Source organism: Sebastes umbrosus, chromosome 8 (assembly GCF_015220745.1).
Source record: "Sebastes umbrosus isolate fSebUmb1 chromosome 8, fSebUmb1.pri, whole genome shotgun sequence".
Lineage (NCBI taxonomy): Eukaryota > Metazoa > Chordata > Actinopteri > Perciformes > Sebastidae > Sebastes > Sebastes umbrosus.
Window position 1 is genome coordinate 2,850,595 of NC_051276.1, and position 15,735 is coordinate 2,866,329.

Here is a 15,735-nt window from a genome sequence, read left to right on the forward strand (position 1 = left end):
CATCTAAAGGGTGCATGACAAAAAAAGTTTGTGAATGGTAAATGGACTTATTTTTTATGTATATAGCACTTTTCTAGTTGTCCGACCACTCAAAGCACTTTACACTACATGTCAGCATTCACCCATACACACACACATTCATAAAATAAATTATCATTATACACTGATGGCAGAGGCAAAGAGCTAACCTGCCCATCAGGATCTAATCTAAATACTCATTCACACACCAATGGCTCAGCCTTCGGAAACAATTTGGGGTTCAGTATCTTGCCAAAGGAAAGTTAAACATGTCTGGAGAAGCCGGGGATCGAACCACCGACCTTCCTAGCTTATAGCCTATATAGACTACTTAGATTAGATTGGGGGACCACAGCCAACACTTTACCAGGAACCAGCATTTAGTCCCCAAGCTCAAACACTCACCTCATCACCTTTCTCCCCTGGTGAAGCCTCTTCTCCTTTAAAACCTCTGGGACCCTGATGGGAAAAAACAACTGCAAATGTTACCAAATGATACAGACTGAACACTGGCAAAACACGGAGTGAATTGAATTCTCTAAATGTGAGTACTGGTAGTCCTCACCTGCAGCCCAGGTAGCCCTGGTGGTCCACAACGTCCATCTACTCCTTGACTGCCATTCCTGCCCCCCCTCCCTGTCTTGCCGGGGACACCCTTTGGCCCAGGGTAACCCTAGCACACATATACAATCACAGGATGTTAAGTTCAAGGGACAACGCAGTGACTGATGTTAGAGATAGGATTTTTAGTTTCAATATTTACCATGTCTCCTCTCTGTCCTGGCATTCCTCTGTGCCCTGGATCTCCAGGAATACCCTTGATAATGAATACATTTTAATAATTGTTTATGTTTAATTTTGACATCTGTGACAAGAAAAAACACGGTTAAAACTGGGACAGAAAAAGAGGATAGGCAAAAAAGGTAAAGGAATAAAATCAAGTATAACTTCATCATGCAAATTTACTTATGTAAACATTAAGGATGCTGAACTCACTGGAGGGCCAGCTTTGCCCATTTCACCCATGGGTCCAGGTGGGCCGGGGTTCACCTTAGGAGCAAGGCAAATAGAAATCAGTGACTTACTCTGATTGAGTATCTCAGATCTATCAATCTAAGAGCTGAGCTACTCACCGGCCAGCCAGCTCTGAGCATTTGATAGAAGGCTGATCTCTGGAAAAATAAGCAATGACAATCAGAATTGAAAATGATTAGGACTGTCAATCGATTAAAATATTTCATCATGATTAATTGCAAAATGAATCACACATTTTTTTCTGTTAAAAATGTACCTTAAAGGGAGATTTGTCAAGTATTTAATACTCTTATCAACATGGGAGTGGGCAAATATGCTGCTTTATGCAAATGTATGTATATATTTATTATTGGAAATCAATTAACAACACAAAACAATGACAGATATTGTCCAGAAACCCTCACAGGTACTGCATTTAGCATAAAAAATATGCTCAAATCATAACATGACAAACTGCAGCCCAACAGGCAACAACAGCTGTCAGTGTGTCAGTGTGCTGACTTGACTATGACTTGCCCCAAACTGCATGTGATTATCATAAAGTGGGCATGTCTGTAAAGGGGAGACTCGTGGGTACCCATAGAACACATTTTCATTCACATGTCTGGAGGTCAAAGGTCAGGGTACCCCTTTGAAAATGGCCATGCCAGTTTTTCCTCGCTGAAATTTAGCGTAGGTTTGGAGTGTTATTTAGCCTTCTTCGCATCAAGCTAGTATGACATGGTTGGTACCGATGGATTCCTTAGGTTTTCCTAGTTTAATATGATGCCAGTATCTTCACTATAGCTTTAAAATGAATTTGCGTTAACGCGTTATCAGCCCTAGTAGTGATCTATTAAAACAATAAATGTGTTAAGTTAATAATTAAAGGTAGTAAAAATCTAGTCAATGTCACAGTTAAAATGAAATCCAGATATTTTGGTCAGTTTTGAAGTGAAACCTGCTGTAGACCTCGCTAAGAAAGAGTTTCCCAGATGTTATGGGGACTTTTCAGTAAAAAATCAAAAAAATAAAGTTAATCCACTGGGTCTTCACATCCTCAGATGATGGATGTACATGAAAACTTTTCTCTTGGTTCTTGCAGCCAACAACAGAACATGTAGCGTACTTTGCTCCCGCCGAGATAGCGAGGAAATCACAACGGCGGACAGCGAGGTAGATTCCGTAAGTAAGTACTCCGTGAGCGGGGATGGTAACCTAACTTGAATTTACTTTGGGCAATTATGATGCAACCATTGTCTCCACTGCAGAATAAGATGCTCTTTTTTCTGTTATTAGATTTGAACTGACAAGATGGATAAAACTAATAATGCCTGTTGCAACTTTAGGTTCCTACATAAGCCAAACAGTACAGAACACAGCAGAGTATAAAGGCACTGAATAAACATCCATTCAAGTAGGACAGCTGAGAGTGAGCACACAGCTACTTGAACACAGTTGGTTGACTTGGCTCTCACACTTCATGTCTTGGAACACTTGAGATTGCAGATGGAGCCAAAAGACATGAGCGGGTGACAAAGTGTTGAGAGCTCCATGCGGTGCATCTTGTAGTGCTCTGATGGTTGTTAACCGATACAGCACCGAGCTGAACTCCGAGAGTCGAGAGAACTCCAGCACACAGGAGTCCTTCTGGTTTATTACACCACCCAGCTCTGCTGCTCCAGGTCATATTTGTCTTGGCAGCGGTGCTGCAGCGGGGGTATGAGTTGAGGCTGGCCAACCCTGTCAGACTGGCAGAGAGGCCTGGACCTCCCTTAAGTCTTGCTGTGTCAGTCAGAGCCTCCAGTGTACTCTGAGAAAGCGGCAACACTGAGGCCTTTCACAGGCAGCTCGACCCTCCTCGTATAGCTGGTCAAAAAGCAAAGCACAGGGCCTGACCCTGGCATGAGATCTGGATGGGCTCCAGCTATAATGCTTGGCAGATACTTCAGCTCTCATTACAGTCTGTGAGAGCACAGAGAGCTGTGGCCATCTAAATACACACTCAGCCCTGTTTGAAATAGATGCCCTCCATGTGACTATATAAAATCACTACATGAACACTGTAACTCTGATTTGATCCTCACATCTTCATATTTTCACAAATATAAAGGATAATCTAGTTCATTACAATCTTGGGTCTTATTTTTGTAGTTTTAGTGTTACGCATACCAAAACACTGATCCAACCGTACCTAAATACCAATATTTTGGGTGCTTCCTGAAGTTTAACATCTAAATAAAGTGGTTTAGAACAGTGGTGCTCAACCTGGGATCTGGGATCAGAGGAGGTGCGTCAGGATTTGTGTCCGCTGTGAGGTTGACAAAATCCATCATTGGGCAAAAACCTTTCAGCATATTGTAATTCAAGTTTTCTGAAAGAAAACTAGACTTCTGCACCTCCCCATGGCTCTGTTTTCAGGCTTTAAAAAATCTAGCCAGTCACGGAAGACTTTGGCCAATCACAGATCATTTCAGAGAGAGAGTTTTCCTATTGGCTGTGCTCCGGCTGGTGGGCGGTGCTTGGTATTTCCTCAGCAGATCTCAACATGGCTTCCGGGTCACAAACTTTCTCATTTTACAGCTAAACCGTGCACTACAAGATGATTCTGAGAACATTTGAGGAGAGAAATAGGCATTACAGTAACAGAATATTGATTCATATTTAATCAGCGCTGCCTAGTTTGACCGTTTGGTCGGAGTTCGCGAGTGATTGACAGCCGGCTCTCATAGACAGCAGCTCGACGGCAGACTCCAGATCAGCTCTGACTGCTTGTTTTCCCCCGGTCTGTGAAATCTTGCAGATGTCGTTAGGAGCACCGGAGGACAACGGAGGACACAGAGGAACATGATTTTTTTCAGATTACCTGTCTCATTTACTACTGTCTGGACATATTGAGTTTTATAAAACGTCAAGTCTGGATACACATCTGTTTTGTCTGATTGCCTTACTTCTTGTGTTTTTATCACAATTACTCTGCTGAATACAATGTTATTGTAACCAATGGAGATGAAATGACCAATTATCTGAATTCAAACAAATTAGAGGATAAATTAAAAAAAAAAAAAAATGGTGGCTGATGCCACGTGGACAGTACATTATATACAAGTATTATTAAACACCAGTTGAACATGGGGCTCATGGATGATAATGATTGATGGAAGTGTAAAAATTAAGCTCATTATTTTCTTCTTAGTAGCTAAAACTTAACATTTTGATGACAAAAGTTTTTCACCAATACTATACGGGTATTGATATACAAGTACACAAACAGCTAGATCATCTGTTCACTTTCAAGAGTTGATGTCATTTTTTTATTGACAATGTCTTATCATTGAGGCTGACTTCAGGACATAAAGCTCTTTATGAAAACGTTAGTGGGAGCTTCAAACCTGTGTGTATAGACTGCATCATCATGCTGGTTTATATGTGTTCATGAACTGCATCAATTTAAACACTCTGAGAGTTATATATATTAACTAAACCCATTTTTTCAATCATAGAGAGCTGCTTGGGGATATTGTGGTATTAAGACAGGGTGACATTAGCAGTCAGGAATAGACAAAGTGTGGTGAGGACATTGAGGATGTTGGTTGGAGACAACCTCAAGAGGACAAATGGACTAAAAAGGACGTTGACGAGCACTCTGTACAGCGTGGTCCAAATCTTCAAGAGTTCAGTTCAGTTCCAGCTGGATTGCAGCGTTGGTGTTTGTATTCAGACTTACCCTAAAAGCAGCCCAGTCCTCCTCAGAGTTCTTCCATAGGTAGAGAGTGGGAAGTCCTGGAGGACCTGGAGGCCCTGGATCGCCTCTCCTCCCATCCAGGCCTGGAATACCTTGAGAGCCCTAGAGGAGAACAAATAAAAGGAATCCCAGTAAGTAAAACACACACTTCATGAATGGAAAAAAGGATAAAAGATAACATATCTTTCAAAGTTAAAAAAAAAAGTTACTTATACTAACTGTTTATAAAAAGCAGAGGTCCTTGGTTAAGCCAGATGAAAACCAATCACCCTCTCACACATTATGTTTGCTATGATTCAAATGGGCTGTTGTTCTTGTAGCTCAAGTGCAAAAACATGGAAACATGGAGTATGTCGGGTTTGACCGACGAAGTGCGAGCACAGGCGTGAGCAACAGAACGCTAACTGTCATAACGGACACAGGTGTCACTGTTACTGATTCTTACATATAGCCCCTTTAACAAGTATTGAGTTTGGCTCCATAAGCCTGATATATCGTATCCTGTTATATTTCCATAAACATGCTACTTGGAACAGGGTGCATGTCTTCTCATCTGATAACATTTTTCATTATGATTACTTAATTGCATACTTGGCCCATGCACATCTTACCTTGTCACCTTTGAATCCAATATAGCCTTCTCTCCCAGCACATCCCTGTAACAACAAAAAGGCATTGAGCTATTTTTCCATATACATCTTATTGGCCTGCTTGTCTTCCATCAACTACGGTGTGATGAGCTTACAAAAAAGTCACTGTGGTCTCTCCAGGACTGTATTAATACAATATGTTTTGACAGCAATCTCTCTACCCTGCAATTTTAAAAGCTGAATAACAACCAGTATGAGTCAATTTCACGTGGGCTGATGCAACCACACTGTTTGCACAGAATAACCATAACCTCCACTTACAACCGAAATATAGGCCCATCAAAGAGAGGCAGTTTGGGGAGTTACATAAGCCACTCTGGGAACATTGCTCTATTGAAAAAAGAAACAGTTTGTACTGCTGCTGATATTTTGGTACCACCAGTGACAAAAGCTATATCTGTGCTAGAGGTTTCCCAAAGTGAACTTGGAGGTTTCCTTAAGGAGTGGATCCCAAAGTGAGGTTTGCAGCCCCTCCAGAGTTCTTAAAGAGGTTGAAAAGTTTACAGAAATAGTTCAGCCAGATATATGCTATATGTGAGATGAGAAAATCCATATCAATCCTAAACCAGTGCAGTGTGGAGCAGGGGAAGTGGTGTGGTTAGCCTAGCTTGACAAACACTGTAAGCAGGAACAGCTAAAACAGAAGCCTACAACACCTTTGGCCAAAGCACACTGATTAACACATTGCACCTGCAAAAAAACAACCATTTGTAGATTAGATTACGTGCTGGAACTATTTTTTGGCAAACACCTTGACTGTGTGCACCTTCCCTAAATCAGTGAGGTTGCCAGGTTTGATACCATCAGGCCTGTATATCAGACTGGCAATATGTCATCCAGAGTAGGCTCGCATGACCACGCCCCCTTTTGGGGGAAAACAATCCCGTGTCCCTCGTAGACGGTAACAGCATAACCAGAGGAAGTTGAAACATGTCCCCAAACTTCATCTTTAAACAAACCGGTTTAAATTAATAACGCTATGCCGAAGAAGAGTTGCTGTGTAGCTGGTTGCACCAGCAATAAATCCAAAAGCGCTGAACACCAATTAGTTCCCCTGCCATGTCCTAAAGAAGAAATAATAGAGGGGCTTTATGGCTCTAAGCTATAGACCAGACCAGCGTCTCATCACCGAGGCTGCGCTCCGGTATGGGGGAAAGAAACTCGCCATCACAGGAAAGAAAATGATGAAAAGCTGTTGTGTAGCGGGTTAACCGAGGCTTTCACACTGAGATTTGACGCACATACGATACGTGAATATTCACTGTCAGTGTGCTAAATGGCTAAATGATGCTGGTGACAGTGACTAACATGGCTAGCTAACGTTAGCTTGAGTGTGAGGCTGCTGCAGTAATAAAGTCATACATTAACGTTATAGCAGCATCAGACTGTCGTCTCCAACTAAATCTCAGCCTATAGATCAAACAGTTGGCTATTAACAGGCTGGTTATTTACAGACAACATTTAGTCTAACATGATGCAATCAGATATGTAGAGATGTCTGGATAAGCAAAATCCGTCCACTGTGTTGGACAGGGGAAGACTGAAGGGACAAGGCGGTGATCAACCTTAATTTATCAAGGTATCATGAACGCTCAGGTTCAGGCAAGGTCACAAAATAATTATTAGACATGTGTATAAAACAATGTTTGTATAACAAGAGATGAATGCATATGAAATTGTTAAAAAATTACAATGCAAGGCTGCGTCAAATTGCACTGAAGTCTATGGGATCTTCAGTTTTCTTTCCCCCAAAAGGGGGCGCGGCCTTGACTTTTTGCGAAGTACCCGTATGTGCCGGTCTGATGTATTGTAACCTGACCTGAGCTCACGGCTGTATTTGGCAAATCACACCACAGCGGGAAAGATTGCACTGAAGTGCACAGCAGATCTGTTGTTCTTAAAGAAATAGTTACAGCACATAACTCACAAGAAAACCGAAATTGTTGTTTTTACATTTCTGTTTGACTGCACATTTAACAAATGAGATACAACGTGTTAACAGAGCCAGGCTAGCTGTTTCCCCTTGGTTCCCGTCTTTTATGCTAATCGAGGCTAACCATGTCCTGACTGCTGCTCTGAACTTAACACATGAGTTGATATCCATCATGTCATGTCACTCTTGAAAAGAATAAGCATATTTCCCAAAATGTTTTTATTTTGTATTTCAATATCATCTAAATTCAATTAAATTAACGGAATAAGCTCTGTTCGAGAACTGATAAGCCTGACTTCACATGTTCATAGGAAGTTCAAGTGTAAAATCATGGAAACATGGAGTATGTCAGGAGGATCAAAAAGATGGTTCTTTAACTTGGGACCTGTTCATTGATGATTGACCAATGATAATATTTATTACAGTACTCATCACTCACTCATCTTCAACCGCTTATCCGGGGTCGGGTTGCGGGGGCAACAGCTCCAGCAGGAGACCCCAAACTTCCCTTTCCCGGGCCACATCAACCAGCTCTGACTGGGGGATCCCGAGGCGTTCCCAGGCCAGTGTGGAGATATAACCTCTCCACCTAGTCCTGGGTCTTCCCCGTGGCCTCCTCCTAGCTGGTTGTGTCTGGAACACCTCCCTAGGGGGGCGCCCAGGGGGCATCCTTACCAGATGCCCGAAACACCTCAGCTGGCTCCTTTCAACGCAAAGGAGCAGTGACTCTACTCCGAGTCCCTCACGGATGACTGAGCTTCTCACCCTATCTCTAAGGGAGACCCTCCTGAGAAAACCCATTTTGGCCGCTTGTACCCGCGATCTAGTTCTTTCGGTCATGACCCAGCCCTCATGACCATAGGTGAGATTAGGAACGAAGATTGACCGGTAGATCGAGAGCTTTGCCTTCCTGCTCAGCTCTCTTTTCGTCACAACGGTGTGGTAAAGCAAATGCAATACCGCCCCCGCTGCTCCGATTCTCCGGCCAATGTCACGTTCCATAGTCCCCTCACTCGCGAACAAGACCCAAGGTACTTGAACTCCTTCACTTGGGGTAAGGACTCATTCCCTACCCGAGTAGGCAATCCACCGGTTTCCTACTGAGAACCATGGCCTCAGATTTAGAGGTGCTGATCCTCATCCCAGCAGCTTCACACTCGGCTGCGAACCAATCCAGTGAGTGCTGGAGGTCACAGACCGATGATGCCAACAGGACCACATCACCTGCAAAAAGCAGCGATGAGATCCTCAGCACACCAAACTGCAAACCCTTCTCCCCTCGACTATGCCTCGATATCCCGTCCATGAATATCACGTACAGGATTGGTGACAAAGCGCAGCCCTGGCGGAGGCCACACCCCATCGGAAACGAATCCGACTTACTGCCGAAAACCCGAACACAGCTCTCGCTTTGGGCGTACAGAGATTGGATGGCCCTAAGAAGTGCCCCCCTCACTCCATACTCCCGCAGCACACCCCACACGCCTTCTCCAAGTCCACAAAACACATGTAGACTGGATAGGCATACTCCCAGGCCCCCTCCAGGATCCTTGCGAGAGCGAAGAGCTGGTCCGTTGTTCCACGGCCAGGACGGAATCTGTATTGTTCCTCTTCGATCAATGTTTCGACTATCGGCCGAACCCTCCTTTCCAGCACCTTGGAATAGACTTTACCAGGGAGGCTGATTAGTGTGATACCCCTATAATTGGCACACACTCTCTGGTCCCCCTTTTCGAACAGGGGAACCACCAACCCGGTCTGCCACTCCTTAGGCACTGTCACCAACTTCCACACAATGTTGAAGAGACGTGTCATCCAAGACAGCCCCTCCACACCCAAAGCCTTCAGCATTTCTGGACAGATCTCATCAATCCCCAGGGCTTTGCCACTGTGGAGTTGTTTGACTACCTCAGTGATTTCCACCAGGGAAATTGATGATGGTCCCCCATCAGCTTCCAGCTCTGCCTCTACAATAGAGGGCATATTGGTCGGATTCAGGAGTTCCTCAAAGTGCTCCTTCCATCGCCCGATTACCTCCTCAGTTGAGGTCAACAGTGTCCTATCCTTACTGTACACAGCTTGGATGGTTCCCCATTTCCCTCTCCTGTGGTGCCGGACGGTTTTCCAGAAGCACCTTGGTGCCGACCGAAAGTCCTTCTCCATGGCTGCTCCGAACTCCTCCCACACCCGCTGCTTTGCCTCCTTCACGGCAGTGGCTTCTGCCCTTCGGGCCGGTCGATACCTTGCAACTGCCTCTGGAGTCCTCCGAGATAACATATCCCGGAAGGCCTCCTTCTTCAGTCGGACGGCTTCCCTGACCAAGGGTTGCTGCCCCTTGAGGCACCCAAGATCTTTAGACCACAGCTCACCGCCGCAGCTTCAGCAATGGAAGCTTTGAACATCGCCCTCTCGGGTCCAATGCCTCCAACCTCCACAGGGATGCCAGGAAAGCTCCGCCGGATGTGTGAGTTGAAGATCTCTCGGACGGGGGCCTCCTCCAGACGTTCCCAGTTCACCCGCACTACCCGTTTGGGCTTACCAGGTCTGTCCAGAGTCTTCCCCCACCCTCTGACCCAACTCACCACAAGATGGTGATCAGTTGACAGCTCCGCCCCTCTCTTCACCCGAGTGTCCAAAACATGCGGCCTCAGATCAGACGATATGATTACAAATTCGATCATCGACCTTCGGCCTAGGGTGCTCTGGTACCATGTACACTTATGAGCATCCTTATGTTCAAACATGGTGTTCGTTATGGACAGTCCATGACTAGCACAGAAGTCCAATAACAAACGACCACTCAGGTTTAGATCAGGGAGGCCATTCCTCCCAATCACGCCACTCCAGGTGCCTCCATCATTAACCATGTGCGCGTTGAAGTCTCCCAGCAGAACTATGGAGTCCCCTACTGGAGCCCCATACAGGACTCCATTCAGGGTCTCCAAGAAAGCCGAATACTCCGAACTGCTGTTCGATGCATACGCACAAACGACAGTCAGAGTTTTCCCCCCCCATAACCCGAAGGCGTAGGGAGGCAACCCTCTCGTCCACCGGGGTAAACTCCAACGTAGCAGCACTCAGCCGGGGATTTATGAGTATCCCCACACCCGCCCAGCGCTTCACACCATGGGCAACTCCAGAGAAGAATAAAGTCCAACCCCTATCCAGGAGTACGGTTCCAGAACCGAGGCTGTGCGTAGAGGTAAGCTCTACCAGATCCAACTGATAGCGCTACACCTCCCGCACAAGCTCTGGCTCCTTCCCTCACAGAGAGGTGATTTATTTCAGTTATTGGTAATAAATGAAAAGGGGGCCTATCTTGACTGTCATTCTGCTGTGGTCAGTTAAAAATTTCGAAAACGTACATCGTTTCCAAAGCTCCCGCTTATGATTACAACTTGAAGGGACAAACATTTGCCAGTTTTAAAAGCAGCATGTTGCAGGAAAAGGCGCATGAATGACACAATAATTTGCAAGGCATTAAGCGCGCAATGAAAACGTTGTTCTTGCTTTAGGCGTGTCATTTGTACGCCATGTAGTCGTCACTGACTGCAATGGCAAGCGACGTACATGAAACCTGCCTTGGCGGAGGTCTGCGCTCTCCGAGTGCACTTCTAGTTGGTTTTGTTTTGTCCATAATGGTTTAGGAACTAAATTGTATCTACGGCCTAATAAATGAATTCCATCCTAAAGGGATGCTTACCCTTCTTCCCCACGGTCCGATTGGACCAGGAGAGCCATTGTGGATTCGGTAGATTCTCTGGTCAGATCCATAAATGATGTTCCCTGTTCCAATAGCAGGTACAGATGGCAGTGACTCAATGTGCTGCAGTCTGGAATGCCGCCCTTCCTCATTGTTTCTTAAAAGAGGGTAATGGCTATTTGTCTCCCAATGTCCCTTTGACGCCATCGATGGTATCATGTTCTCGTCCATCCGTAAAGTAACATCATGAGATGTCACCTGTGTCAGTGAATCAGGTGAGGTTAAGTCGACTACATCATATAAGGCTATGTCTGCCGCTGCGCTTTTTTGGATGATATTTTCATCTAACTTTTGGATGGTTGGCAAGGATTCAATGTCATGAACTCTTCTGTCTTCATTGTTAGTGGCCAACATGATGTGAGGCTTATCATCAAGTACAAAGCCACGACTTTGGTCTGTAGCATCTCGATGGGTGGAGTCCAACAGGTGATCCTGAGAGAAAAGACAGAATAGAAATCATAAAGTTGTGTCATGTGTAACTCTGGAAATTAGACAGCAAAAGAAGAGCATGTTGAGAACCAGGAGCAGTAGTAGGCAGGTTGTATAACATCCTTTACATTCACTGTAATTAAAGAAATGGGCCTCATTCGCTAATAAATTCCTAAATTTCTTCTTCAATTTGTTCTTATGAAAGGTCCTAAGAGAATTCAATGTGAGACTCACGACATGTTCTTAAACCTTAGATTTGTTCGTACTTGTGTTCTTATAATCATGAATCCCATTGTCCTCGTAAATTGAAGGCAAATGCCAGTTGATCCTAATTAGCAGGTAAACACCTGCCAATGCCCATAAAAGGGCATGAGACTGCCGGGCCGTGTGCACAAAGTTTATAATACATTATTTGGTAACGGGCAAACATAGACTGTATATAAGAAGTGGACGTAGTCACCGTGACGTTGGTTTGTGGACTGCCATTTTGAAGCCTCAAGTTCGGCATTTTGGACGTCACCATCTTGGTTTTTGCAACCAGAAGTGACATGAGAGGGTGGAGCTAAGTACAACCCAACACTGAATACGACATTTTTAGGCGAACAAATTGTTATAATTAACTTTCATAAACTGAAAACACACTGTGAAAGGGTTAAAGTTCTATGACGAAAACACGGACAACTCCCAGACCGGACAACGGCTTTCTGGTCTATCTGACTCTAAATTGGACCATAATTTACTAAATGAATATAATGCTGTATTGAAGAAGACTTGAAACTAGTGATTGAGACCATAAACTCATGTTTACAATGTTTACTGAGGTAATAAATCAAGTGAGAAGTAGGGTCATTTTCTCATTGACTTCTACACAATCAGACTTTTTTTTGCAGCCAGATGAGTCGCCCCCTGCTGGCTGTTAGAAAGAATGCAAGTTTAAGGCACTTCAGCATTGGTTTCACTTTTCAGACCTGGAGGTAGCCTACTGGCTTAGACTAGCAGCAAACCCCAAACTAAATTGAATTTGGCATTTTTTCAGATAGCTGTCAAATAAATAACAACCAGAATGGCACTCGGAGAGCGCAGACTAAAATGATAATAAAATAATTAAAAAATATTATAAACTAGAAAACTATCAGTATACTTATAGTATAGTTGCAGTACAAAATACAACTTAGGTGTGAATCAGTTGTGTACTCAAAGTTTACTACTATTACATTTATAGTAGTATACTTAAAAGTACACTTTTATGAAAAAGTGGGACAATTTAGTCCCAAGAGGTATTGAAGTAGTACATTTACAAGTATACTACAAGTACATTGATATTAGTATACTTATTACCTGAAATATTCTTGGGATTATACTTGAACTATACTTAAGTTTACTTCATGAAATAAACTTGAAGTATACTTCTTTTTTGTAAGGGTACAACTGCATTTACTCATTTTATTAATAGAGTGCAAAATGGCGATGATTAAGTCAAACCTGGCTGTGGTCACACTTTACTACAATTATAATAAAAGATTTATTTGTAGAACACAATTGTTATGAAGTACCTGACAGAACATTTCCACCAAACTGTCTGCACACACAGAGGCTTCAGTTCAACATTTAATTTGAATAAACACCAGTCTTTGTTTGCAGGCCATTTGAATCCTGTCAAACATCATCTAAAAGAAAAACACATTCATTTTAAATGTACATCTCCTGAATTAAGACAACACAAAACCCCACAAACCGAACCAGTTATTGCATTCAAACTCTGTACAACTGAAAAATCCTCGAGCAAGACTCTAGATCACTACCAGTGATGCTCATCAGTAGCCGACCCTATGCTCTGACCTCACTGTGGAAGAATAATGTGGAAAGAGAATTTGCCTGCCTAATTACAGAGTTACACGATATCCATTGTATGGTTGGCAACATGCAAAAATACCCCACAGTCCTGCTGCTGTCTGTTATACACGGGTGCCATTAATACACACAGAAGCATTAATATAAGTTAGCATCAGGTACTAGTGAATAGCAGACAGTGAGTTTGGACGTGCTGAAGATCAGAAACAAACACTGCTGACAAGGTGGGTGTTCTTTAATTACACGATGATTATCAGTTAATGTTACTAAAATGGCTTTTCCATGAATATTATCAAACACTGTGTCCATGTCTGTAAAAAGTCACTCACCATGACCATTTTTTGGAATTTTTATGATTTTAAAACTCAACAACCCTCTATTAGTATATTTCTTTTAAACTTAAAATATATGAGTATGCTTTCAGTTTACTTTTTATGTACTTATCAGGGATATACTTAAACTATACTATAGAAAAGTCTACGTATACCTGGCTTAAACTAACAAGTATACATAAACTTAAATATACTTGGCTTAAACTGACAAGTATACATAAACGTCTAAATATACTTGGCTTAAACTGACAAGTATACATAAACTTAAATATACTTGGCTTAAACTGACAAGTATACAGAAAAGTCTGAGTATACTTGGCTGATACTGACGAGTGTACAGAAAAGTATATTTGGCTTATGCTTACTTTTTGATAGAGTAGCCTTTTAGAGTCTGTGAGAGTTTGTAAACGTATGTTTTGTTATGAATTTACTTCAATTCATCAAGAATTTTCCCACGTTTTTTTATTCTCCGTGAGGCATGCGAGAAAAACTAATTTTTTAATAATTTTCATCGTAAAACATCAAGTCAAACAGCAAAAAGGAGTAAGTCTCTTCAGAGATATACTTAACAAAGTGTAAGGGCAGAAAAAAGCAGGGGAAATGGATTTGGGGCTGCTGCAGTCACAAAATGACAAAATGTACAATAAATGGCTAAAATAATGTGTTGTAGTTTGAAATCACTTTAACCGTCTTTGAAATAAAGGTGAATGTTTTCTGATTGTCTCAGTTAATTTATTTCTGATCCTTCTTTCTCCTTTTTCTCCATAAAAGCAATACCATGACAACCAATACGTCGGTCTACTTCACTTCCTTCTCCCTTGACCACTGCTCAACAACTGCAGATTTTATCCTCATTGCCTCCATGGTCACTAAGATGTTGCTCCTCGTCCCTCTCTCTATCCTCGTCCTCTACCTGGGATACCAGCGATGGCGGCGGCAGCGCTCCTTTGCGACAACGGGCCACTCCGACATATTCACCTTCCACGTGGCTGCTATGGATCTGTCCTATGCATTTTGGTGCACAGCCTACATTTGTAGCATATACACTAGTCCCTCAAAGTGGCAGATAATGGGGTTTTATGTGCTTTATTTGGCTCTAAATGGACAGATGTGCTTTCACATCCTGACCTGTGTGGAACGATACCTGGCTGTTGTTCACCCCATCATCTACCTGGGACTGAGACATTCAGGAGGGGACAAGATACGAAATATCAGCATTGTATTTGTTTGGCTGCTGAGCTTCGGATTGAATAGTGTATTAATTCTGCCTTTCCCTGATCTTCCCATATTCCTAGTATTGTGCATATTGGTCTTCTCTTTAATTGTCGTATCTTTCTGCAGCCTTTCTGTTCTCTGTGTTCTGATTCGTCCAGGGCCAGGGGAAGTGAGCAGGGAGCGGGTTGATCAGGTAAAGCGGAGGGCTTTCCACACCATCACGGCCATAATGGGAGTGCTGTGGTTGTGGTTTGCAGGGTCCCTTGTTTGTGTTGGTCTGGCTCGCTCACAATGGCTGAGCGACAGTAACAAGTGTTTGGTGATGGCATCTGGATTTTGGTTAAGTCTGCCCAGCAGTTTGGTTTTACCTCTGCTGTTTCTAAATGGAGCAGGAAAACTGCCCTGTTGCAAACAAAGAAATGTGTAAAGACAATTACTGGATAGGATCAGAGGGGAACTCTATTAAGAATAAGTTTCACTGTAATTGATCTTCAGAAAATAAGTTGAAGCCTAGAAGTTTAGATTTTAAATCGAGAAAAAAAGGAAATAGAGCAGGTTATATCGTCTGCATGTAGAGTAATCCCAACAGGTTGTATTGTGATTATTGTGGCCCAGAATTACTGAGTTTACAGCAACTTTCCTCAAAAACTATGTTGGGATTTAAATGGGATATATTTGATTTTCACCGACACACACTAATTTGTTTTAAACAATTCATTAACTTATTAGAAAATAACTTCTTTGAAATGTCTTAAAAATTTTGAGGCATTATAACCTACAAAAAT

The 15,735-nt window shown here is 42.9% G+C and overlaps 1 protein-coding gene across 3 annotated transcripts in view; it reads right to left on the bottom strand.

Annotated features, from left to right (window-relative positions):
* Positions 1-15,735, bottom strand: part of LOC119493566 (collagen alpha-1(I) chain-like) — an 83,809-nt gene that overhangs the window by 42,772 nt on the left and 25,302 nt on the right. For all 3 annotated transcript variants that reach the window (XM_037778996.1, XM_037778997.1, XM_037778998.1), the window contains exons 6-13: positions 11,064-11,555; positions 5,389-5,433; positions 4,760-4,879; positions 1,152-1,190; positions 1,015-1,068; positions 782-835; positions 584-691; positions 424-477 (exon numbers count right to left, since the gene is read on the bottom strand). In XM_037778996.1, coding sequence (XP_037634924.1) covers positions 424-477; positions 584-691; positions 782-835; positions 1,015-1,068; positions 1,152-1,190; positions 4,760-4,879; positions 5,389-5,433; positions 11,064-11,555 — 966 coding nt within the window. The remainder of the gene's footprint in view (positions 1-423; positions 478-583; positions 692-781; positions 836-1,014; positions 1,069-1,151; positions 1,191-4,759; positions 4,880-5,388; positions 5,434-11,063; positions 11,556-15,735) is intronic.